Source organism: Felis catus, chromosome B2, assembly GCF_018350175.1.
Source record: "Felis catus isolate Fca126 chromosome B2, F.catus_Fca126_mat1.0, whole genome shotgun sequence".
Taxonomy (NCBI): Eukaryota; Metazoa; Chordata; class Mammalia; order Carnivora; family Felidae; genus Felis; species Felis catus.
In genome coordinates this window covers 90,421,427-90,449,192 of record NC_058372.1, presented here as the reverse complement: position 1 = coordinate 90,449,192, position 27,766 = coordinate 90,421,427, and the positions used below count along the sequence as shown (strand labels likewise).

The 27,766-nt window shown below is 33.6% G+C and overlaps 1 protein-coding gene across 4 annotated transcripts in view; it reads left to right on the top strand.

The window, feature by feature from the left end:
* Positions 1-27,766, top strand: part of ASCC3 (activating signal cointegrator 1 complex subunit 3) — a 361,492-nt gene that overhangs the window by 123,582 nt on the left and 210,144 nt on the right. For all 4 annotated transcript variants that reach the window (XM_019831019.3, XM_011282448.4, XM_019831018.3 and 1 more), the window contains exons 11-12: positions 14,874-15,038; positions 25,800-25,976. In XM_019831019.3, coding sequence (XP_019686578.2) covers positions 14,874-15,038; positions 25,800-25,976 — 342 coding nt within the window. The remainder of the gene's footprint in view (positions 1-14,873; positions 15,039-25,799; positions 25,977-27,766) is intronic.

Below are 27,766 nucleotides of genomic sequence, written 5' to 3'. Positions count from 1 at the left end.
AGTTTAGAAGTTATTGTGGTATTTATATTTGTTATAATGTTGCTTATTTCTCTTCTTGCCTTCATTTGTTTGGTTTTGGGATTTTTTTTTTAAAGTACTTATTTCAGAATAAGAATAGTAGACAGCAACAGCATTCTTTTCTGGTTTTGAAGGTGATTCTTGTATTTAAGCTTAATTTTTCAAGTGACTTCACAAACACAATTCGTGTGTTTCTGGTGGCAGTAATGACTTTTCAATCCTTTAATAACATAAACATTTTGCTTTTTCTAGTCTTTTTTTCCTGATTTTCATTTCTAATTTTGTGTAATTAAACAATAACCAAAATGAAAAATTGAAGCTTCCTTTTAGTTAGAGATCTTTAAAAAGGGGAATAGAACTTGAAATCTGAAAGCAGCCAATCTCTAAAAAAAATGATTAGTTTAAAAAGGTTTAACCATGTACTTAAACATAATGGAATTAAAAATCTACCACTTTTAAAATCCATGATGAAATGTCAATATTATTTGCCAGGCCAACCATTTCCTGCATTTGAACACATGCCATTAAGAAGTATGAGAGCTCTATTTTGAAGAATGTCTCATTACTTTTATTAGTAAGTAAGCTATAAATTACTCTGAAGCATCTTGGAATTCTTAGTGTTAGGTATTATTTTTACTTTTGCAAGGTTTAACAGCTACTCAAAATATATTAAAATGCTTTGAGTAAAAAAGCCCACTTCTGTGTATAAACTACTGTTTTTAACTGTTTTGTTCTTAACATAGTTGGATGAAAGGGAGTCCTGAAAGAACTATAATTTTTGAGGCATAAAAATCTGTTTTGTGGATGCAAATTATGTATTATTTGAGACCCTTAGAGTATAATTTAAAAGCACTTGGGAATCTAATTACCTTTGCCTTTACTAAAAAAAATTTGGAATAACAATTTTGCCTAATCCATGAGTGTTACTTTGCAGAAAAATAGCTTATTTCATTGTATCACAGGAGTGAAGGGGGGGGGGGGTCCTATTCTTAATCGTTCCATTTTTTCTTTTTGTCTGCTTAATACCACAATTTAGTTACTTTTTGTTTCTATCATGTGATTGTTTTATATATATATATATATATATATATATATATATATATATATATTTTTTTTTTTTTTTTTTTAATGTTTATTCATTTGTGAGTGAGAGAGGCAGAGAGGGAAAGAGAGACAGAATCTGACGCAGGCTCCAGGCTCTGAGTCAACAGCACAGACCCTGACACGGAGCTTGAACCCTCGAACCTTGAGACCATGACCTGAGCCCAAGTTGGACGTTTAACTGACTGAGCCACCCAGGCACCACTGATTTTTTTACACAGTGTCCCATAAGAATATAAAACAAAGCAAAGTATTAGAAAACATATTTTTAAATTACTTCAAGAGCACTGACTGCAAAGTTTATCATGCTAACTTACCCAAATACAGAGCAAAAACCAATAAAAAGCTTAGTGTTTTCTTTCTCTTAAAGTAAAATATAACAATATATTATTGTAAAATAATACAGTGCATAGCATGCTTAGAAACAGTCTACTTTCCCTATAAACAAGGAAGCAAAAATAAATGTTCAGTATTTATGATGCTGATTCTAAGTCTTCTTTTACTCATTAAATTTCAGAAAAATCCTGCCACCTGTAAGTTTTAAGATGGGAACTCGCTAACCACAAACATTAGTATCATTGTGAAAAATTACTTTTGTCTTCCTCAGAAATATGAGATGTACTGAATATTAAAGGATGTTTTATCTATGGTCTTTTGTAATTGCGCATCCCTTAAAGTGGGTGTTTTTCTTTAATTTTCAAAGGCTATCCGTGAAACCTACATTTAAAATTTTTGAATAATTATTTTTAATAAAAACAGGCCTCAGTTTCTAGTATTCCTTTATATCTTGTTTTGTTTTTTTGTTTGTTGTTTTTTAACCTCAACTGTTACCCTACAGCTATTGAGGTAAATCTGTAAAAAGTAGTTTGTTGCGTAAGTAACAGTATGGCAGCTAATGGGCCTAGAAAAGATGAAGAGGCTAACCAACTTTAATTTTCTTATGTTATATTTTCAAATCAAGTTTGAAAATTTTTCTCAGAGGGTAACTTGTAGCTATATTAACTATTTCTTAATGTTTCATTTGTGATTATTTCATCCTGAACCAGGAAGAGAGCAGAGAGATGTAAAATATCTGACACATGGGAAATTTTCAGCAGAATATATTTTTACATTACTTTTCTCTGGGGAAAGATAACGCTTAAATATACTCTATATTTAAATGTAAGGTTGGGGCGCCTGGGTGGCTCAGTCGGTTGAGCGTCCGACTTCAGCTCAGGTCACGATCTAGCTGTCCGTGAGTTCGAGCCCCGCGTCGGGCTCTGTGCTGACCGCTCAGAGCCTGGAGCCTGTTTCAGGTTCTGTGTCTCCCTCCCTCCCTCCCTCTCTCTCTGACTCTCCCCGTTCATGCTCTGTCTCTCTCTGTCTCAAAAATAAATAAACGTTAAAAAATTAAAAATAAATAAATAAATGTAAGGTGAATACGGTCAATCCAGCACCAGTTCTTATTAATTTTTTATTTTATCTCCTATGTGTTTCTCACATTCATCCATATCCTCTCCATCTTCACTAATGCTTCCTTCACTAATGCCTCTATCATCTCTCACCTTGATTCCTTCTATAGTATTCTAACTGGGGTACCAGCATCCAACTTGCTCCCTTCTATTCTTTCCCCTTAAGTTGCCAGAAATGCAGTCTGAACTGTTTCATCCTTCCCTTTTCACTCCCATACCCTCTCCTATGAAAAACAGCAATCCAAAATGAACGAATGAGGGGCACCTGGGCTTAGTCAGTTAGGTGTCCGACTTTGGCTCAGGTCATGATCTTGTGGTTCATGGGTTTGAGCCCCATGTCGGGTTCTGTGCTGACAACTCAGAGCCTGGAGCCTGCTTCAGATCCTGTGTCTCCCTCTCTTTCTGCCCCTCCCCTGCTCATGCTCTGTCTCTCTGTCTCTTAAAAATAAATAAATGTTAAAGAAAAATCAGAATGAATGAATGAATGAGTGAATGGAAGGGAGGGAGGGAGGGAGGGAGTAGACAAGACGAGACAAGAGAAAGGAAGGAAAAGAAAGCCACTAATAGTTTTCCAGGCTGCTCTACAGTGTGAAAAGAGTAGCTAGAGGTAGCTGAAAGGCTATGCATCATCTGACCCTTCCCATCTCTTTCCCACCAAACTTCAGTCCTCTCAGCCTCTGTGCCCAGTCCTTTACTCTGCCTGTCTTTACTCTCTTCCATCCATGTTGTCCCCCACATGCTTTATGTACATGCTCTGCTTCTGCCTGTAACTCTCTTTTTCTCCTTCACCTCATTAATTGCCTTTCATCTTTTAGATGTTAAATCAAATATTGGTTCCTTTTTTAAAGTTTATTTTATTGCTGAGAGAGACAGAGCATGTGCAAGTGGGGGAGGGACAGAGAGAGGGAGTGAGAGAATCCCTAACAGGATCTGCACTGTCAGCACGGAGCCCAACATAGGGCTCAAACCCACAAACCTGTGAAATCATGATCTGAGCTGAAATCAAGAGTTGGACGCTTAACCATCTGAGCCATCCGTGCCCCTCAAATGTCACTTTCTTGATAAAGCCTTTTCTGGTTTCTCTGGTTAGATCAAATTTTCCTAACAATTTGTTGCATCATGAATAGTATCTAAGTTGTCTTTAGTACCTTATCACAAGTAAAATCTTGCATTTCACAGGTTTTTTTGTATAATGCCTACTACCACTCCACCTGCATTACAATGTAAGCTTTATGATATCAAGAGCTTTATCTGTCTGCCTTTATCTTTCCTCACCATAGCATAGTACATAACTTAGTGTCTGGTACATTACAGTGAGGAGACACAGGATGATGCTGATGATGTTAGAAAATCTAATTGATCCCTATTACATGTCAAGCATTATCCTAAATATTTTATGTATATTAATGTGTTCCATTTTCATTATAATCCGCTGATATGTAGGTACTGTTATTTCTTCATTTTATTATGACGGAAACTAAGATTTTTGGTAGTAGATAGATACACAATAAATATTTAATAGAGGCATCGCTGAAAGATATTGAATGTGTTCTCTTTAAGCACAATATATCAGAGATACTGTATTGATAAGTGAGACACGCCCATAAGAATACTTAGATTTAGAAGTACTAATAAATTGTGTTTATAGAAATAAAGTTTCAGTCTATATTAATAGGACTACCCACTTTTCTTCTTGGTTGGAGGAAATTAAGTTAGGACACCTCAGCTATTGCATATGGGACATCAGAAATGCTGGCCTGTTCTGTTGGGAAAGGCCTGGGGTTGGCTTGGTGGAATAGGGGTGGGAGGGCAGGAGAGGAGCATTATAAAAAATCTCTAAGTCCTGATTACAGAATGTTCAAATTATATTCACTCCTCTTTGAGTGATACTCTGAAATACAAGTCTGCTTTTCCCAATAAGACAGAGATTCAAGCCACTTAACTTAATCCATGAAGAGCTATTAAAGTCTCATCTTTCTCAACAACATTCATTGAAGGGAAATAACATCCAGATACTGGGACTGTCATCCCCCAAGGCACAGGGTGAGCAGCATCTTCTTTGTCCAGGACTCAGTAAATGACCCTCTTTCTTTGAATATGTTTTGAGATTTTTCCATTTGGTAAATGTACATGAATAGATTAGAGAGGTGAGCATTCCTCTGGCTAATTCACAAAATCCATTATGTGACAGTGTATTGAACATAACTTTTAAACCAAATATCTATATGGAACATAAATTGTATAAATCCTACCATTAAGTGTAGAAATATGCTATTTTCTTATTAGGCAAGAAGAGTTACCACCAGTATTATGAGTAATTACCTGCAAAAAATATGATTCACCAACAGTTCTTGAGTATATACCACATGCCAGACCACTTTAAGACATTGTGGACAGAGTATCTGTCAAGACAGTCACTGTCCTTGTCTTTTCAGTGCCTGTGTCTATTGAGGGAAGCAGATATTTAAGCAAGCAATATAGTGTAATAAATACTATGCTGAGATAGAAAATATGGGCACAGAAATGCCAGAGAAGCCTATGGAAGGGAATTATTAGTAGGATATTATGGTTTAAGAAAAGCCTCCTAAACATTTCAGCTTAACACCTGGAGAATGCAGAGGTGTGTGTGTGTGTGTGTGTGTGTGTGTGTGTGTGTGTGTGTATTTAGCATATTAAAAACAGAATCATACTTCATATTTTTGTGTGTCTGTGTAAAATGCATCATATTTTTTAACTTAATATCAGTATGTATACATCTACATTATTTCCTTCTAAAAAGCTTCATGAATGTCCATTTGTGTGTGTAGACCTTTTTTAAAAAATTTTCTTTCATATTTTTTAAAATTTACATCCAAATTAGTTAGCATATAGTGCAACAATGATTTCAGGACTAGATTCCTTAATGCCCCTTACTCATTTAGCCCATCCCCCCTCCCACAACCCCTCCAGCAACCCTCACTTTGTTCTCCATGTTTATGAGTCTCTTCTGTTTTGTCCCCCTCCCTGTTTTTATATTATTTTTGTTTCCCTTCCCTTATGTTCATCTGTTGTCTCTTAAAGTCCTCATATGAGTGAAGTCATATGATTTTTGTCTTTCTCTGACTAATTTCACTTAGCATAATACCCTCCAGTTCCATCCACATAGTTGCAAATGGCAAGATTTCATTCTCTTTGATTTGTAGGCCTTTTTTTGAGATTAGAATTCTGGAAATGAGTTGCTGGACCTAGGGTTTGTGCATTTAAAATTTTGAGAGATTTTGCCAAATTGCCTCCAAAATGGCTCCACTCCTTATAGCTAATATATCTATTAATGATTGAGGTTTTGCAGTTTGATGATATGAACACTAAATACAACATTGATTCTTCCTACAAAGGGAAAATGCATAGTTTCAAAAAATAACATATTAAGCATTATTAAACAAATTCTAATTAAGATACAAAGCTATTTCTCCATGATAAATTAGTAAAGGTAATGGAAATACCCCATGCAGGTTAAACTACAGTATAACTTCAGCTCCCAACCATTGCCGCTAGTGTGGTAAAATCATTTTGGCTAGTGATTTGCTTGAAAGAAATCTGGATAGTATGGTCAAAACAGTTTAGTTAACTGAATAGAGAATGGCTATTGGAGTCCTGAGGTCCTAGAAATTTGACAGATGTAGCCAATTTTGTTAACTCAAGTTGCAATACCAAAATCACTTGGGGAGCATTTTCCTTCTACATACACTGGCATCCTTTTTAGTAATAGTCATCCTAACAGGTGTTAGGTGATAGCTCATTGTGGATTTGATTTGCATTTCTGTGATTAATGATGTGATTAGCGCCTTTGCGTGTACATAGACCAGGGTTCACAGAAGCCTGCTGGTGGCCTGTGCCATGGATGCTTCCTGAGGCTGTGGATGCTGCTCTGGGCTGCTTGGGCCAATGGGTGCTAGGGTGAGCCAGGAGCCTAGGTTTGCGGGAGCCCCCGAGGAGCATCTAAAGCCTGTGGAGTTGGCCCGGTACTGGGGTAGGCCAGCTCTGGGGTCTGTGATAAAAATGGACACTTATTTCCTTCTGCAATGAGGGAAAGAATTTCTCTGCACTGGGCTGCCTGGGCTTAAAGGAGGGATGCTTGGGGATGGGTGGTGACATGAATCTATCTTTCCTACTCTCCTCAGTGCATCTTTTCTTATTTCTGTACTTCACCCATGTGCTGTAATCCCTCACCTGGAATCCTTAGCTCTTGTGAAGTGAAGTTATTTTCATTCACAGATAGTTGTTCAAATTGATTTTTCTGGGGGAGGGGACGAACACAAAATTCCTACGCTACTATTTTGCTGAGATCACTCCCAGTTTTTCTTTTTCAATTGGGTGTCAAGAAAGCGTACAGTCAGGTTTTGTGCTTCCTCACAGATACAGTATTGGCTTGGGGCGTATTTGCCTTTGTTCTGCCTCACTTTCCTAAGCCTCCATTTTAATGTATGTGTGTGAATTTCTGTTAAGTCACTTCAAAGCCAATAACAAACAGTTGTTTTTTGATCTCTTTTTTGGTGCTGTAAGTTTCTTAGAAATGGAAGGAATAGGAGAAAAAAAATGCAGAAAATGTAAAATTTCACATGGATCTGCACTGAAGTCATATTGGCACTATGTGTATAGTTTATACTCTGGTGGGCAGAGGCAGCAGCAGTTGACTGAGTGGGGTCAGCTGCCCACTATCGTTGACCAAATAATTTTGTACCATTATGTGAGGAAGTGTTTGGACCACATTTCTTCTTTGCTGCGTTTCTCGTTTAAGCTTCTAAACTTCTTGCCTTTATGTTTGTATTCCTAACCACAGACACCTATCTCTAGACATGCAGTTATGTACAAACTTCTGTAGAGAAGCTCTCCTTTGGATAACCATAAGTTGTGATTAAATAGAACACATGTCCTGCCTGTGTTCTTTTTCTAAATAGAAAGGTATCAAATAATTGAAGTAGGTATTCAATAAGGACAGCTGATTTTCTTAATTGTAGTAATTTTCAGCAGCTTATGTCCTGCCATAATTTGTTGATGAGATTTTAAAATCCTCCCTTCATCTGTCTCTCCTGTCCAATAGTAGACCCCAAGTAAACTTTTGATTAATTGTTCTTGAATTGGCGGAATCTCTCAACAGTGAATGTCTGGTATTAGTTTGAAGACATAAAATTGGTATTATTTGGAATCATTTTTGTTGATTACTACAAAATACATTTTTTTTAGCTCATCACTTTTGAGCTTTTAGTAGTTTGGCATTGCAGTATGAAATTGTAAAGTGTTTTTGTAAGAAATTGATCCTCAAACTGAGCTTTGCACATGTGGCAGGAAAGAGAAAAAATATTATAGTACCAAGGAAACCTGTTCCCTATGAGTCATAACGTGCAGAATAGAACTTATCACAGGACAAGTTTCTACCACAAATTATTCACATGTCAAACATCTGTTTTCATGAGTCAGCAGAAGAGGAATCATTGTAAATTGTTTTAGACCCTTCATCTATGAGATTTTAATGGAATGAAATACTGGAGTATATTATGGACAAGCATTTAGAGATGAGAGCAAGGTCTTTATGGCTTTTATACACACTAATATAACAATTTCTGTATTTTTCTCTGTTAGTGTAATTAGTTAAGTTTTAGAGTAACCAAGCATTGTACTCTTTATAGGCTTATGCTGATGGCTAGACTTCAGTATGTATGGTCTGAGATTGTTGGCAAGTGCTTTCAATCAACAAAAAGAGCTGCAAAGAGAATTCTACTCCAGCTGTAAACACATGTAGTCTAGAAAGTATTTTAAATGTTTCTCCCTTTCCCAGCATTCTATGTTCTGTTCCTTCAAAGGTTTTAGAATTTCTTATTGAATTATACTTTATTTAGTAAATGTTACCTATGAAATGTTAACCAAAAATAGTTTCAGTATTTTTGCTAACATGAAAACACCAAGATACATGTTAGATTACATTCTTTATGCTTTTGCTTGACCATATCTGTACTTTCAAAAAAAAAAATATGAGGTAAGAATACTTCTGTACTTGAAGATTTTCCAATTAATCTTAATATTTTTATTTTATAATTGAAAGCTGTGGTCCTTGACATAAATAAAACTAGATACTTCAGAAGACTTTGTGCTTTACATGTGTGAGCATGTACTCACGCATGTTAATTGATGGGAGAGGAAAGAACATAAAATGTAGAAAAGGAAATAGTTGGAACTAACTGATTTGTTGTAGTGTCCCCAGGGGCAGGTATAATTTGCAAGCTGTCACATTCCATTATGGGGGCTGTTGCCATCAATCAGAGCTGACATTTGTATAGCAGAGGTTAGTATAACTGTAATTATATGTATGTTTATTGAATCTAAACCCTGTGACACTTTACCTTTATTCTTTAAATTAAAACATTCATGTAATTTATAAACTTCTTGGTTGAGTGGGTATGTCATTATGTATTTTAAAAAGGAAAATAGAGTTCCAAAATCCTGCAAACTGTTGCCTGGTCTAGTCTATAACACTAGAATGTGATTTGTAACAATTCCAGTCTGAGTGTTGTCACTATAGAAGATGTGTTAAGCAAACATTCTTGAATATTGCTCTTTAGTTTAGTTAATAGACCCCTAACATTTTGAACTAAATGTACCATATTTCATCAGTTGTAAGACCCATTTTAAAAATTTACTTGATAGTAGAAACAACCATAAACCAAGTAACAAAATGGCAATAAATACATATCAGTAATTACTTTGAATGTAAATTGACTAAACACTCCAATCAAAAGGGTTGCAAAGTTAATAAAGAAACAGGACCCATCCATTGCTGCTCCAAGAGACTCCATTTCAACTGAAAAACACTTGCAGATTGAAAGTGGGGGGATGGAGAAACATTTATCATGCGAATGGATGTCAAAAGAAAGCTGGCATACTAATACTTCTATCAGATAAAAGAGACTTTAAAACAAAGACTATCAAGAGACAAAGAAGGGCACTCTATAATAATAAAGGGGACAGTCCAATAAGAGGATATAACAGTTGTAAATATTTATGCATCCAAAATGGGAGCACCCAGATACATAAAATATGTTTCCTTTCCAAACATAAAGGAAATAATCAATAGTAATACAATAATAGGGGACTTTAACATCCCACTTAAATCAATGGACAGATCATCCATACAGAAAATCAACAAGGAAACAGTGGCTTTGAATGACACACTGGACCAGATGGACTTAACATACATATTCAGAACATTCCATCCTAAAACAGCAGAATGCCCATTTTCAAGTGTACATGGAACATCCTCCAGAACAGATCACACATTAAGCCACAAAACAAGTCTCAAAAAAGTAAAAAAAAAAATCAAAATTGTACCATGCATCTTTTCAGACCTCAAAACTATGAAAATAGTAATCAAGCATTAGAGAAAATCTGGGAAGAGCACAAATACATGGAGGTTAGATAACATGATACTAAACAATGAATGGGTCAACTGTGAAAGCAAAGAAGAAATCAAAAATTACATAGAAACAAATGGAAAGGAAAACACAGTGGTCCAAAATCTTTGAAATGCAGCAAAAGTGGTTCTAACAGGGAAGTTTATAGTAATACAGGCCTACCTCAAGAGGCTGTAACAACATTTTTCTAGATCTGTCTGCTAAGGAAGGGAAATAAAAGTAAAACTAAACTATTGGGACTACATCAAAATAAATGGTTTCTGCACAGCAAAGCAAACAATGAAACTAAAAGGCAACCCACTGAATGAGAGAACATACTTGCAAATGACATATCCTATAAAGGGTTAGTATCCAAAATAAATAACTTATACAACTCAACACCCAAAAAACAAATAATCCAATTACAACTGAGCAGAAGACATGAACAGACATTTCTCCAAAGAAAACATCCAGATGGCTAACAGACACGTGAAAAGATGCTTAACATCACTCATCAGGGAAATGTGAATTAAAACTACGATGAGATCACCTCACACTTGTCAGAATGGCTAAAATAAAAAAACAGAAAAAGCAAGCGTTGGAGAGGATGCAGACAAAAAAGTAACCTTTGTGCACTGTTGGTGAGATTGCAAGTTAATGGAGCCACTGTTGGAAACAGTATGAAGATTCCTGAAAATATTAATAGGACTACCCTATGTTCCAGTAATCACACTTATTGGATATTTGTCCCCAAAATACAAAAACACTAATTCCAAGTGACACATGCACCCTGTGTTTATTGTAGCATTATTTACAATAGCCAAACTATGGAAATAGCCCAAGTGTCCACTGACGGATGGATAAAGAAGTGGTATTTTATATATATAATGGAATATATTCACTCAAAAAAAGGATGAAATCTTGTCATTTACAGTAACGTAGATAGAGCTATAGAGTATAATATTAAGTGAAATAAGTCAGAGAAAGACAAATACCATACGATTTCATTCATAATAGTCATGATACAATCATAGAAAACTAAACACTGTAATTTTACTATATACAGATATAAGGAAAGTTTTTAATAGTAATGTTTAAGTGCGTATGGGATGCAGCAAAAACAGTTTTAAGAGGGAAGTTTATTATGATACGCCTACATTAAGGCAGAAAAAGGTGACAAATAGCCTAACCTATACCTCAAGGAACTAGAAAAAGAACAACAAACTAAACCCAAAGTTAGTACAAAAAGGAAATAACAATGATCAGAGCAGAAATAAATGAAATAGACATTAAAAAAATAGAAAATGTCAACAAAATAAGGGCTGGTTTACTAAAAAAGATAAACAAAATTGACAAACCTTTAGCTATACTGACTAAGGAAAAAAGACAAATAAAATAAAAAATGAAAGATGAAACATTACAGCTGATACTGTAGAAATACATAGGATCACAAGAGAGAATATCATGAACAACTAAACATCAGCAAATTGGATAACCTAAAAGAAATGCATAAATTCTTAGAAACATACAACATGTTGACTCATTAAGAAATAGAAAATCTAAATATTAATATTGGATCATACTGATATTAATAGAATGGAAGAGAGGATCATATTAGTAGAATGAAAGAGAAAGATGATCATATGATCATCTTAATGGATGCAGAAAAAAATCATTTGACAAAATTCATCCTCATATACCCCCATGCTCTTTGCAGCATTATCAACAATAGCCAAGACATAGAAACAACCCAAGTGCCCCTCAGTGGATGAATGGATAAAGAAAATGCAGTGTATATATATGTACAATAGAATATTGTTTAGCCATAAAAGGGAAGGTAACTCAGACTTTTTAACAACATGATGGACTTGAGGACGTTATGCTGAATAAAATAAGTGAGACAGAACAACCAATACAGAGAAACAAGTGTGTTCTCACTTATATGTGGAATATAAAAAAGCTGAACTTAAACAGTGGAGTGGTGGTTGCCAAGGTCTGGAGGATAGGGGAGTGGGGTAGATATTGGTCAAGGGGTATAAACTTATGGCTATACAATGAATATCTTCTGACAATCTAATGTATAGCATGCCAGTTTTAATTTGCAATACTGTGTTATATACTTGAAATTTATTTATAGAGTGGACCTTAAATGTTATCACCACACACACATAACACACCCACATGTAATAGTGTGAGGAGATAGAAGGGTTAATTAACCTTTTTGTGGTAATCATTCTGAATTATGTATCTGCATCAAATCATCACCTGTGCACCTTAAATTTACATATATTACATCTCAATATCTCAAAGCTGGAAAAAATGAAGAGATAAAGCTACTTCCCTTAGGTCACAGTGTTTTAAAAGGTAAAATAATAATATTAATGTTTAAGTGCGTTACTAGATTAATTGGTTCTGGCAAGTCTTAGGTCCTTTGGTTCTTTTGTCAAATGGATGAGCATTTTAACTCCATACGCTGAATTTTTGGCATGATCGTAATATGTATATAGCATCACAACTATGCCATTTTCCCAGTGGACAGGATAAAATTGGAGCAGTTTCAAGTAATGATTTTTTATATTTCTGAGGGAATAAGTACATGTATTTAGAGAAATTTAAGTTGACAGTAAAAATGCTGACAGTTAACCCGTGCCCTGATACAAGAGCAGATGGAAATGTCTTGCATGAGTTCCAATTCATTAAGCAAATGTGACACTTTATGTTCTAGCCGTTTTAAGTTCAGGGAACTGAAGTGATGAATAGTAATTTAAATGAAGCCACTTCTCATTATGCTGAAAGTAAAGTATAATAAAATGCTAAAGTGGATTTTAAGATCTCCTTGGTATAGCTTTTTGATATCTGAAAAATTTGATTTTACAGTTTGTTACCACATTGTTATCTCTGAAAGTTAATTATAAGAAAGTATTAGCATAATATTCTAAGTTCATGTTGAGGTAGGTAGCCAGGCTTCATATTAACAAAACAGATGAACATAGGGGAAGGGAAGGAAAAATAAGATAAAAACAAAGAGGGAGGCAAACCATAAAAGACTGTTACATATGGAAAACAAACATATATGTGGAGAGTTGCTGGAGGGGTGTTGGATGGAGGGATGGGCTAAATGCATGATGGGCATTAAGGAGGACACTAGTTGGGATGAGCACTGGGTGTTATTATATGTAAGTGATGAATCAGTAAGTTCTACTCTTGAAACCATTACTACACCGTATGTTAACTAACTTGGATTTAAATAAAATTTTAAAAAGTGTATCCTGTATCTTTCCTAACACTTGCAAGTAATAAGCTTACTTATTTTATACTTTGATAGTAAATATACAGTGTAGGAAATTGTTGTTTTGAAAAATAAGCATGTTTTCCAGGACTTTTAATGAAAAGGGTTGTTAGTAAGTGATCCCTGGGTATATTTATATTAATATATCCTGGGTTATTTTAAGTTTATCATTATTCAAAGTACAAGTTCATTTTAAATTTATTGAAAGAGATTTTAATGCATAGTGAATGTTTTTTACCTATTTTAGATCTCAGAATTTATTAGACATCTTTTTATACCTAATTCCAGCAGCACATCTTTTCAATAAAATTTGATGTGATCTCAACATTGCCATTTAGCATTAGCAAATTAACTAAGTAGCTTTGGATTTGTAGTATTTCATATCTTTGATATGAATTGCTTAATCTGTTTCATTATAGTTTGTTAATTAATGTTCTGTTTAGCTGCTAAACTTTGTGGTTGATATAGTTCATTTCATAATGAAAGCAGTGATATCACTAATAATGCAACAGGTCATATTGATAAATTTAGATTGTGGATAAGAATTTATACATAATTTGCACCAATAAAAAAAAAAAGTTATTGTCCCCAGAGCTGACTTAATCAGGCATGAAATAACATAACAAAAATGTTGACAGAATAACCTGACCCTTATCTTAGTCAACCCCCTCAAAGCACAGATAAATTGTGATTATCATCTGTCTCTCTCATCTTGATCTATTGGCTAAGAAAAGCTTTGATTTTGATTTGTTATCTTGTATTCTTTGATTTATCCACATATTGGCTTCTTTCCTAATGTAGTATTACTATAGTAGAAGATATTATTAAACTTGTCATCTTTTTCTCGCAACAGGATAAGTTTAGAGTACGCAAACAATTTAGTATGTGACAAACAAAGAGATTTATAATTACAGTTTCATGTTAAATGGTCTGCTTCTGTGAAGTTCACATGAATGCCTTAGGCTTATCTCCTGCTCTGCATGCCCTAGAATCTTCGGTGACTCACTCTTTGAGTTACCATTATGTGCCAGTTATATGTATTATATGTATTACTTTTTGGTATAAAAGTACTGTATATATTAGTTGATATTAAAGAGCAGTTTTTTAAAAACTGTGTTAGTAGTGAAGCTTCCTTCAAATTCGGATAGGTATAAACAGGTTATTGTTCCTAGAGTGGATTCTTGGTTTCCTTTTCATTTCCTTTTAACACTTGTTTCACTTCTTTGTCTCTTTTCAAATAAAGGCCATCATCAGTGTTTGTAGTTTAAAAGATAGACTCATTTGTTTTTTATATCATAAGATACTTTTTAAAGAAGGTATGTATTTTATAACATAATTTCATAACAATTTATTGACAGACTATCTTCATTGAGTTTTAAATAACTGCTTAATATCACAACTTAAGTGGAGTGAAATATCACTCTTGAAGTGACATTGTTTACGGTGAATTAGATATCATTCCAGGATATTTTGAACACTTTTTATTTGATCTGCATAAAGCCTGCTAATTATATTTCTTTTGAATGGCACAGGTGAAATTTATATCATCCATGTGATACTTTCTCTTTTTAAATTCATTTTATCTTATAGATGCTTGTTACCACACCAGAAAAATGGGATGTAGTGACAAGAAAGAGTGTTGGAGACGTAGCTCTTTCCCAAATTGTAAAGCTCCTTATTCTTGATGAAGTTCATTTGCTGCATGAAGATAGAGGACCAGTATTAGAAAGCATAGTGGCACGTACTTTACGGCAGGTAAGAGGAAGTTATTTTTCAGCTTATTTTGGAGGAATGAGTAAGTTTTTAAGCTTAAATGTAGCATTCAAAAAATATTAATATGTTTTGTTCTTGAGAATAAAGATAATTTAATATGGAGAAACCTTTAGCTATTTTGTTTTCATATTAAAAGTACTCTTTCTTCCTTCCAAGTCTTATTTTATTGAAGTCTCTCTAAATTAACCAAAATAAAGACAGGAAAATTTCTAAACTGTTGTCGCAAAGCTATGTCTAATATTGACTAAGCAGTATTAAGATATAATTGAACATAGGTAAATATTAGTGATTTCATCCACTTCTCTTCTGTCTGCACTTCTTCCCCCTGAAAAGATATGAACAATTTACAATTTTTCTTATATACTAGATAAAATGAAATGTAATCACCTCATGTGCATAATCTTCGTCATTGTTTTTAAAAGACCTGTACACGCTATTTCTAGTTTGAGAGCTTCCTGGCTATTCATAAATAGTCCAAACAAAAGTTGGTTTACCAATGTCTCGTGATTATTTTGTCAGCCTCTCTTTTCATTAAGTGAAAAGACAGTGTCTAAGAATTTCCATGGGTATTAAAATGATGTTTGTTGGTAGATTTTACATGTGTAGAAAACAGATGAATACTAGTTTTTCAACATAATCAAGAACTCTAATTCTTTACTCTCCATTTATTATTGTCTTTGATCCATATTCTCCTGGTTTTATTTTCTTTCTGAAGTAGCCAGGACACCATGACCAATTTTTCTTTTGTCAGTAACCTTAACTTACTTAACTTATCCCTGATTATCTGGCGTAATTCCATCCATGAATCATTTGAATCATATATATGCCTCTAGCCAGATGCTAAGCACTAGCAAAGAAGATCACATAGTGATATACGAGTCACTTTACGTTCATAGACTCTGAATTTACCTGCATCATTGGGATCACCCTGGAACTTCTGAGCCACTTTTCTTCTGTTTTCCTCAAGTGAGCATTTCCAAGCTTCACCAGACCTCTCCCACATTTTTCCCTACCCTGCCGTGCCTCATTCTTAGGGCAATGTGTTTACTGAACGAAGTAGAGTCCTTCATGCTTGAAGTCCCTCAGTTCCCATCCTTTGCCTTTCCTTTCACCACCCAGAATAAACCTCAGCCCTGCCCTCATATCCATATTCATATTCATCATTCTATCCCTTGTTCCTTAGAGACCCCTTCTCCGCTTGCCTTGGACCCATTCCTTTTACTCTGTATGTTATCCCTTTTCTTTCCTGTGTTATCTTTAACTTCTCGCTCTCAGTGGACACTGTCTCTTCAGCTTAAAAGAACTGCAAAGTCCTTCTCATTTTTACCAAAAAACCTTTCTCAAACCTATCCCTCTCCAATAACTCCTATTCAGTAAAACTCTTTTTGCCACCTATCATCTGGAAATATTAATCTGTATTCACTGTTTCTCTTTTGACTTTCAAACCATTGTAGTCTGTTTATTGTTGCAACATAGGTAATAAAATGTTTTTACCAGGATTGCCATTTATTAAATCAAAAAGGCAGTCCTCAAGCCAATTCTTTTTTTTTTAACCTTTTCACACTACTCATTTTTGATATTTGATGTAACTTATCATTTTCTCAATCTTGAAATTTTCATTCCTTTTGGTTTCATGATGCGATCCTGCTCTGGTTTTCTTCACTTGATTTTTTTTTTCCCCACCTACTTAGCTGCTCTTAACGGTCTCCCTTGCTGTCTCCTTTACTCAACCTTGAAATGTTTACATTCTCCAAGTCTCGGTCAGTTGCCATCTTCTTTTTTCATTCTGAATATTTACCCTGGGAAAATAATACTTCTTTGCCTTTGTCACTTAAATCTATGTAGTCCAAATCTTACCCTCTGACTTCTGGCCATATCCAGATGCATTTGTATGTTCCTATTCTAATATCCCATGGATATCTCTTACTAAACATGTCAGAAACTCTGCCATCTTCCCTATATATTTATATATGGCTTCACAGTCTCAAGCCCCAAACTGGGAATCACACTCAAGTTTTCCTTCTTCCTTAACACTCTTCCTCATCCCAATCACTACTTAGATATCAATTATTTTATATTTCATATGCTAACTAGCTCTGATCTAGATCTGTATATGGGAAGTTATACTGCATTTTAAAATGTTTTAAAATAGTGTGTTTCCATCTGGTAAATCCACCATAAAATTCTAGATGGATTAATAATTTAACTATATCAAGCAAAACTCTCAATACATTAAAAATAATATAAGAGAGCATATCTAAATAACCTTGAGGGTAGAGAAGCTCTAAGCAAAATGCAAAATTCCAAAGGTTATAAAGGGAACATGTGGCACATGTGGATGCCTAAATATTAAAAACTTCTGACCAACAAAGACATCTCCAAAAAGTTAAAATGTGAGACAGAGTAACAATAGCATATAAAATAATGTATTTTATATTTAATAGTTATTATAAATTAGTAAGATATATGAGATTTTTAGAAATTTGTTAAAAGCATTTCATAATAGAAATAAAAATACTGAGCATTAGAGAAAAGATGCTTAAAAAGACATGAGATTTTTATCAAATTGGCAAAACTGAAAAAAGAATGTAATTTGAAAGCAACCCCTAAACCAACCCTATGTTTTTACTTCTAGGGATCTAATGTGTGGAAGTCATAGCACAAACACATACCTGTATTTTTTCATAAATTTTTTTAATGTTTATTTTTGAGAGAGCACACCCAAGCATGTGCTCACGGGAGAAAGGCAGAGAGAGAGAGGGGGACAGAGGCTCCAAAGTGGGCTCCTCACTGGCAGCAGAGAGCCCAGAGCAGGGCTCAAACTCATGAACTATGAGATCATGACCTGAGTTGAAGTCGATACTCAATCGACTGAGCCACCCAGGTGTTCCCACAAACCTATATATATGTTATATATATAACCTGTATATATATAATTAATAAATTATAGTCATACTATAAAATGCTACTTTGCAGCCTTTAAAACAAATGAGGTAGAGCTGTATGAACTGGATCTAAAAGATATGTTCTTATTGAAAAAGGAAGCTGGCCTCTACATATAGCATAATCCCACTTATGTGAAGAAAAAATATATGTTTATATTCTCATTCATTCATTCATTCATTCAGTGAACATGTGCCAACCACATAGTTCTAGGTGCTATGGATGTAGTTAATCAGAGTTCTTGCTTACATTTATATTTTAGGTTTGGGTAGACAAGGGTGGATATACATGCAAGGATATGCTACAAACCTTAAAGGTGATTTGATAATAGAAATGGAACTAGAGGGTTATTTGGGACATGTTCACATTTTACCATATAAATTAAAAATATGTGTATACACATGCACATAAACACATATGCATAAAACACAAAGGGATGGAATATTAAAAAAGACACAAGAATCAGGTTTTAGCTAATATCCAACTTGATAATTTCAAGGATACAGGTAGTAGTGAGACAAAGGTGAAGCATGGAGAAGTCTGAAACTGCCATCATAGCTTTCCAGGTCCTTTCTTGCCGCATAGGATTGGCTCTGGCCCAGATTTTCAAGCATGAAGGGCATCATTTACAGAAGAGAGCTATTTTAATCATGAAATGTGTTTATTTTATACCATGATACTTATATAGCTTAGTGATGTTTTTCGGGGAGTCATGCCATATGAATCCATACATTCTAGATTTATTTACATTGAGCCACCTAGAGGGACCATGGCCATCAGCTAAAAGCATTATAAAGTTAAGGACTTGCCTGTAACTATAGAACATTAGAGGTCGAGTAAATATCATTAGTACATTTACCAGAAGGTCTGTCATTAGCATGTTTACAGGGGTGTTTGACTAGGACATCATTCTTTCCTGAGCACCCCCAGTTAAGGGAACAAATGGATTGCAGGCCTCCTGCTAATGCTTTCTGTATATACGTACACAGACACATGGTACTATGTATTATATATATTTTGAAGCAATTCTAAGTTTATGAATATTAATTATAGTGTATAAATTTCCATATAATACATAAATATTATAAACTATATCAAGTTAAATTTATATTAACTAAATACATAAAATAGATTTTTATTGTATATGTAACGCAGTTATAGAAATATCTATGTGTGATACAGAAATATATATATTTTGTATAGTATAGATATATAACATCTAAATATTTAATATATTCATCCTACACATGATATCTCCATAATATAAACTCCAATTGTATGGTTTATTACTACTATGTTCATAAACTTTTTGATGGCTTGCTATTTGGTATCTAAAGAAAAATGTTTAAATTCCTTATCTGGACATTAAAGACTATTGGAGCTGTGATCTATTTGTATAATTTTAACTTCTACATATTTCTTAGCTACAGTAGGTTCCAGCCACACAAAACTATGTGTCCTTTCCCCATTTCCTTTCCAATACCATTGACCCTCTTCCAGAGATGAAACTCATCTCACTGAAGGCAGAATGTTTTACTGGTTATGAGAAATTCTGTCTTCATTTGTATCCTTTACTATATTTTAATCTCCTTTATATAAGGGTCTGTGTGATTCTTCTCATATTTTTTAATGTACTATCACAAAGCTCATAACTACTTTTATTAAAAAGCAAAGTTGCTGTTTTTCAATGTACCTTTTTTTTGATTACCAGATATTCCCAGTAGATGGCAGTGTTTTACATAGCACATCAACATTTGTAACTAAGGGAAGCAACATTAAAAGATGCTCTAATGCAGTGTAGATTGTGTTCGGATTCTGAAATTGTGTGGTGGCTTTAGGGACTAAATTCACAAGACACATGATTGAGAGGAATTTAGAAAACAGAAAGTGTAAGAAAGGCCACATCCATTGTATTTAACAACACTGAACTAATATTGTCTTCTAAACTGTCTGAACATAGATTTTATATAAAGGAAAACATCCTAAAAACTTACTGCCTAGCTTTTGGGCTAATTATAAAAAATAAGCTGTAAAATATTAAAACTTTTATAGTTTTCGACACAATTTTTAGGTGAATTTATAGTTCATAGTGTAGTTTACAGAGCTTTGAGATTTGGTTTAGGACATAAAGTTCCAAGTTATTCTCATTTAAAAGAAAGTATTTCACATACAGGCTTATTATATATATCGAGAATAATAGGATCATACTTTTAGATTAAAAAATAGAGTCATTTTAAATAGAATTTTAGCAGAAAAAGGTCTATGGTGTTTGCAGAGTATCATGTATTTAACATCGAAATACCTTAAAAATATGTTCAGTAACTTTTATGTTATAATGGTTTCAAAACAAAAAGATCACTTTCATATCCTTTCAAATCACCTTCACTACTACATAGAACTATTGTGTAATTAAAATCATCGTTCTAGGGTTGACTGGGTAGCTTAGTTAAGCCTCAACTCTTGATTTCAGCTCAGGTCATGATGCTGTGGTTCCTGAGATTGAGCTCAGTGTTGGGCTCTGCACTGACAGCATGGGGAACTTGCTTAAGATTCTTTCTCTGCCCCTGCTGTGTATGCTCTCTCCTTCTCTCTCTCTCAAAATGAATAAATAAAGAGTTTTGTTTAAAAAAATCATTGTAATCACTATAAAGGATTCTCATCACAACATGTATAGGGGGTTTCTTAACTAATAGGGATGTTCATTATTTCCCCGATAGAGGGTTCCTTTGTTTTTAGTTTTTGCTGATAGCCACAAGATTTTTTTAGTGAAAGCAAATTATGGTAAGATATTGTATATGTATTTATACTTTAATTTTTATCCATCTCTATCATTTTTTGATGCTCCCTCTTTACGCTTTTGCAAATAGTCTCTGTATGTGTGAATCTGTGTCTTATTCAGTGGTATCCACATTGCAGAAAGTTTAAGTCTTAAGCCATTGTTGATGGATGTCTAATTATGGAAGTATTCCTATAACTCACATTGGACTACTTTGCTTATACCCACTGAGTCTTCTAGACTAAGCAAACTTATCAAAAGCCTCCTTAGAAACCTGCGATGAAGTTGATCAGTCATGGGATCATAATGATATATTTTAATTACAAAGTGAATAGAAGTTTTTGGCCATCTCTTGGTTTTATCTTTCTAAGTATGTTACATTGTAATCAGAGAAAGCGGCCTATATTCTTTTTTGATTTGAAACTGAGTTTTTTGTGACTTAATACATTTAATTGTTAAAAATGTTTGTTTAAAAGTATAATCGTTTTTTGTGACTCGATACATTTAACTGTTAAAAGTGTTTAATTGGGGGCGCCTGGGTGGCGCAGTCAGTTAAGCGACCGACTTCAGCCAGGTCACGATCTCGCGGTCCGTGAGTTTGAGCCCCGCGTCAGGCTCTGGGCTGATGGCTCGGAGCCTGGAGCCTGTTTCCGATTCTGTGTCTCCCTCTCTCTCTGCCCCTCCCCCGTTCATGCTCTGTCTCTCTCTGTCCCAAAAATAAATAAACGTTGAAAAAAAAAATTTTTTAAAAAAGTGTTTAATTGTTTAAAAGTTCCTACAGCAATTTAATGTAAATTCCAATGTGCATTTTTAAGTACTGTGGGTAGAAAGTGTACTTTGTATGTATTGAATCAAGCTTGTGAATTATGGCCTACAAAGTCATACATGAGAGGGTTCTCAGTAGACCTCTAAACTCTGCTCTATCCACACTTTGTCTTCTCATTCATCTTCTTCCTGCTCAGCTTGTTCCAATCCCACAGTCTTTGTACTTACTTTTTCTTCTGTTGGAAGATTTTTATCCCCTGATCATCTCTCAAATATTTCTTCTTTAGCGAGGTTTTTCCTCATTATCCCACCTAAAGTGTGGCCCCACCCATGCTACCTTCTATGCTATTACCTTGTTTTACTCTACTCATAACACTTACTGATACCGATACCTGAAATTCCTTAATTTGTTAATGAGTTTATGGTTGTCTCTTCTCAACTAAAACGTCAGCTCCTGATTGTAAAGACAGTTTTGTTTACTGCTATTTTCTGGTGCCCCCCCCCCCAAATATAATTACATACACAATCTGTTGACTGACGAATGAAATGATTGACAAAATCCTCTCTGACTTTACTTAAAATGCCACCCTTGCTCCTTTGTAAAAAAGAATATTTTGTTTACTCCCTTTTCTGACTATCTGCTGTGATTTCTTTTATTCTTGAATCCTTTCTAGTAATAATGAATATCAAATTAGAACATACTTTGTCCCCCTTTTCTTTGTGAAAGCAGGTTTGTAAAATACTTACTAACAATCAGTGAATGGATGGTAATTTAACAAAATATGAGTTCCAGGGCTTATTGAGTTGTCCTCTAGATAATATCACCTAAAGGTAAAAACTTTTTGAATTAAATGCAAAAGCATATTTTGAAAATTCAGTTATTCATTTTCTTATTTTTTATTTGTTCTGTAATTTGGCTTATTATATAATTTTTATGGAATCCACTGATTTATAAATTCAATGAAGCAAATGGATCTGTTCCCTTAACAAGTCTGTAACTCTGCCATACAAATGTTTATATTGATTCAGTTCATGATAATTTCAGTCTGGAGTTTTTTGGGGGGAAGGTTGTTTTTATATCCAACTAAATACCTTTAATTTGAAAGTTGTAGTTCTTATTCTTTTACTAAAGTGGTAAGAATCATCTGTCTAAGGAGCCATATATATCTCATAGGTATCTCTATAGGTATTTTATTTAGTCCTCAAATATGCCCAGAAAGAACCTCTAAACTCCTCTGTCTAAACTTACAGAATGGATTTTGAAGTTACAGGACCACATTTTCTCTTATGCTTGTAGGAAACATTGGTGTCAGGGAATGTATCCAGGCATTTGGACTCTCCTGAAGTGTGTGTACATTGTATGGCAATGTGCAAGGAGAAATCCGGCATTGGCAATTGCTCACTTAGGGGCAGTAAACTTGAAGATACCAGTATGATGCAAGCAAGTTTTGACTAAAATTAGCTGTAAATAAAAAGGACATAGGAAACTGAAGAAATGATTAAAATACTTACCCAGTGTCTCTTCATGAACCCCCTTATTTTACTGATGATAGCAAGAAAGTGAGAATGGCGAACGTTTCTAGATAAAAAAATAATAATACAACGTTAAGGTTAGAAATCTTTTTATATGCTTTCTCTCATAGGTTGACTAACTTGCCAAATTCATTCTAAATCGTGTAATTTTTAAAATCACATTAGATGTTTTCAATTTTTTTTTTTTTAGGTAAGAAACCATTTTCTAAATCAGACTTTAGAAGCCATAATACAAAATATGAAAGCAGAAGGGATATGAGAACACAGAGAGAAGGGCTATTATAGGGACATGGGGTAGCAGAATGCTACCTAATATTTCTGCAGAACCCATAGGGCTGAGGTGTGGATGATCCTAGACTGTATCATGCTAATGATAGGAATTAATTCCCCTTAGGAGGGGAAAATTAATTTTGCCTCCTAGTTTAAAATGGGAAGTTCGTATGTGATTAAAATGATTCTTTCCTTTAGCAAATACTAACATCCTGTATTGCTGATGTAGAGAATTTGAATAATATAATTAATGTGGTGAAGTGATCAAACATACAGTATTGTATAACCTATGAATAGATAAATCTCAGGTCTCTATGGGACATTTTCTCAAAGCAGAAATTGAACAGATCATAGTCTTTACAGAATACAGTAGACATTTAGAAACAACATTTATATGATAAAATTCTGTACAGATACACATACATACATACGTATATACATGCATACATTCTACACTTTTATATTTGATAAAATGAAGATTTAAAACCCAACCAATTGAAAGATTAATCTGCAGCCACTTAGAGGTCAGTAAGTGATCATGGAAGGAAGAGAAGGAAAGAGAGAGGGTCAGCACTCTTTTCTTTTTCTTTTTTAAAAATAATGGAAGCTTCTCAAATGCACCCAGAATTGTTATTCAAAGTAAGATTTATCATCTAAAATGAAACAGGAATGGAGACACTATCAATAAGTTAATTATTAAATGTTAAATGTTAGTTTGGTGCAAAATATTCTAATGAAACCGAGTGGAAAAAATAATAAAGCTGAAAAATAAAGTTAATTTTAAAATAGGAAAACAAAATTTTTAAAAGGCACTGGAAAAAAAAAGAAACTAAATAAAGCAACCTCTAACAAGTCTAATCACAAATAGAAAGCCAATGAATAAATAAAACTAGAAATGATAAAGACCTTTTACTGAATGTGTAGAAACTTAAAAGATGAGGATGTTGTAAGTGTTACAAGTTATGAATTAGACCTGAAAACATAACTGAGAGAGAACTGGACGCTGTTGTGTGCTTATGAGCAGTTAAATGGACATACTTCTTGGCATGTAAACTCTTTCATGATTATTTCTATATTTCTAACCACATCTTCTGTCACCTCCTTTCTCCAGTTCATGCTACTAGTCTTGCTAGATGCAGTACCCTAAACTCCCGATTCCTTCTGGCTTGCCTGCTGTCCTCTCAGTTTAGATTGGCAGCAACCATTACCCCCACTCAGTATGCCTTTCCTGACGTACCGGAGTTTATTTAGTGATCCCTGCCCATTATTCTCACCATTCTGGGAAATTACAACTATTAATAGGACACATTACGATGTTTTTTGCCATTATTACATATGGACTCTAAGCTCCTGTTCTGTTGGCCCTGTGCCTGTCATTAAGAGCTTAATAGATAATTATTGAACAAAATCAGTTATCAATAGTGCTCAGCAACAAAACGAGACTATTACACTACAGCAGTGAACACAAAAAATGTGGCTTAATTCATGTTTTCAGTAGTTTTTATTTTTCCCAAGTTTTAGCTATTATTCCCTGCAATCTCTCTTCTGTTATGATTATGAAATGATTTTAATATAAAGTGTGTAATGATAATTTGGTAAACCAATTTGAAAACTTCCTCTGTGATGAAAGAATAGTGTGTTAGTTTCTCAGTCATATATTTTACTGATATGCTCAACTTTTACTGATATGATATGTTTTACTCATATGCTTTACTGATATGTATACAGCAAAAGAATACTGTATAATAGGTAAAGAATTATAGACTAAGCAATCTATAATAAGGGAAGGAAAATGCTGATTTAATAAATGAGCCTTCAATAATTTTTTAAAAGGTCCATGGAAATTTTCAATGACTATATATATATACACATAGTTTCAAATATTTCTGTCATTCATTTTAAATTTAAATTTGTGAAATACTAGAAATATTTACCTTAATTATTTTAGACTTTTGTGTTTTTAGCACCTGAAATTATAAATTGATAAAACTTAGACTAAATCCTAATCCATGTATGTCACTTACTTTGTTACATTTTTAGGGAAAAAAATTAATAAGATTCTTCAGTTCAGGAAATCTAAAATTACATTTTAAATTATTTTGTATTATCCTTGATGGCAGGCTTAGACCAGTTTATTTGTTTATCTTTCAGATAAGGACAGTTATCTGTCTTTTAAATTGTGTTGTTATTATATATTTGGGGGTGGATCTTGTTTTATTATATATTTTATATTATCCTTGATGGCAGTCTTAGACCAGTTTTCTTTCATTGTTTATCTTTCAGATAAAGATATCTGTGTTTCAAACTATGTATTGTTATTACATATTTTTAAGAGGGGTGGAATCTTGTTTTATTGTAAATGTCTCATACTCTCTGTTTATTAAAACTTATTTCAAACTCAGAAAAATCCAAATGGGTTGAATCTACTCATACATTAAATAATGTAACCCATGTAGGTGGAATCCACACAGAGTATGATAAGGATTCTTGGGCTCTCTGCGACCTTACCCAACTACCTTGATGTTGCTACATTTTTACACGTTAATCCCTGTATTGGACTTTTCTACTTTGATGGCCGTTTTCGACCAGTTCCTCTTGGACAGACATTTCTGGGAGTTAAAAGTGCAAATAAGGTAAATGTATTTTTTAATAATAATAAAGTTTTCTGTTCCTAAAATGTTTTTGTTGATGTATTGTTTAATGCTTATTTGGGATTTCCCCAAAAGACCCTTTTAGTAGGATTACAAATTAAACATCTTAGATAAAATCAAGCACATTTCCTCAACTATAAGTAGTAATATAACTCCTTCAAAAAGTTGCTTACAGTTTGTATCGCATTATCAATGTATATTTTGTATTCTTGGCTAATAATACAAGTTATATATATATAAGGTCATAAATTTCAAAAAGTTACTTTGAAATGATTGAAGGCTAGTGTGAAATAATAAAAGGCTCTCATTCAACCAGTAATATAAATTTTGATATGCTATTTATCTAAAAAAAATAATAAATTTTATGCCATTGGAAAATAATTCCTAATAGCAACTGTTAATGAGGTATTCTATTTCACTTATAATGTTTTATAATTACCATATTAATTATATATATATAAGTGGCATTTCTGAGATTCTTTATAATGCTTTTAAAAGTTTTATAGTATTACTGTGTACCATATACACTATTAGGGTGCTTATTTTAAACTTCTGTTTCATAGTATCATGAAGGAACATTTTACTTTGCTCAAAATTTATGCATTTAATATTGTGTTAAATGATACTTTTTGTTTTCTGTAAAAGAAATAGGTTTGAGAGAAGATTCATAGGCCTTATGACCTCTTTATAAAATAAAATGAGATGGAATCCTGTGTTAGTATGTCAGCCCTGGTCTTTAATGTATTGCATTACTTGTCTAAAAAGAGTTTTATTAGTAATATAGGGTCATTTTACCTTACACTATTACAAATAAAATATTCAGCTAAAAAATACCAGAAGAAGTGACTGCCACTACAACAGTGTATACATATGCTTCAGGTACAGTGCATAATGTAAGGTGTCTTCAGGGTTGTCGTGAGCCATTTCAGACATACAGACAGATATAATAATAGTTATATTGTACATATTTTGTCATTAATTGATTCAAGTGATTTTCAGTATTGCTGCTTGTTTTTTTTTCTCAGTCACTTCTTAATATATATTTGATTATTTAGTATATTTTAAGGTATCCTTAGGGCAGCTGTAGAGCTGTTTCCTTTATAGCTTTAGCTTATTCTTTCAGCTTTATAATTTAAATGACAGAAGATGGTTATCACAGAAAGATTTAGAAAAGAAAAATTTTTCAGATGCTTTTCAACTATTTAAATCTTATTTTTTTAATCCATTATATAAATTGGTAAATTACTTAAAGCTAATTAAATCCAACATATTTTCACCCTAATATGTTAGCATTGTAATCTTAAATCATAAAAAGAATGGTGTCAGGTGACAGAAGTCTGGCACAATTAGAAAAACACTGTTACGTATCTTACATAGGGTTAATAGTAAATTATTTATATGTATTAGTTATAGATTTTTTGTTTTATTATAATGTATTATTTTTACATTCAGTGAAATATACAATTGGTAATCATTAAGCATTTCCCCAGGGTGTTGATTAATATATTTACTAACCAGTTATCCATTTGTCATTGTTTTATAAAAAGAAATCCTTGTAGGTTCCTCAGAGTTTCATTCAGAAACACATGATGTGACTCAGTTATTATGGAAGAATATAGGAAGATGGTGTGCCTGACACCTCTAATTTGAAATCATGGCTTTGCCCAGAACTCAACCCAAACTACACTGAAAAAATTATTGCGAGCTGAGGTTGTTCTTGAATCATTAATGGGGAGTAAATTATCTCGTGATTATCTCCTTTTACTTAGTCA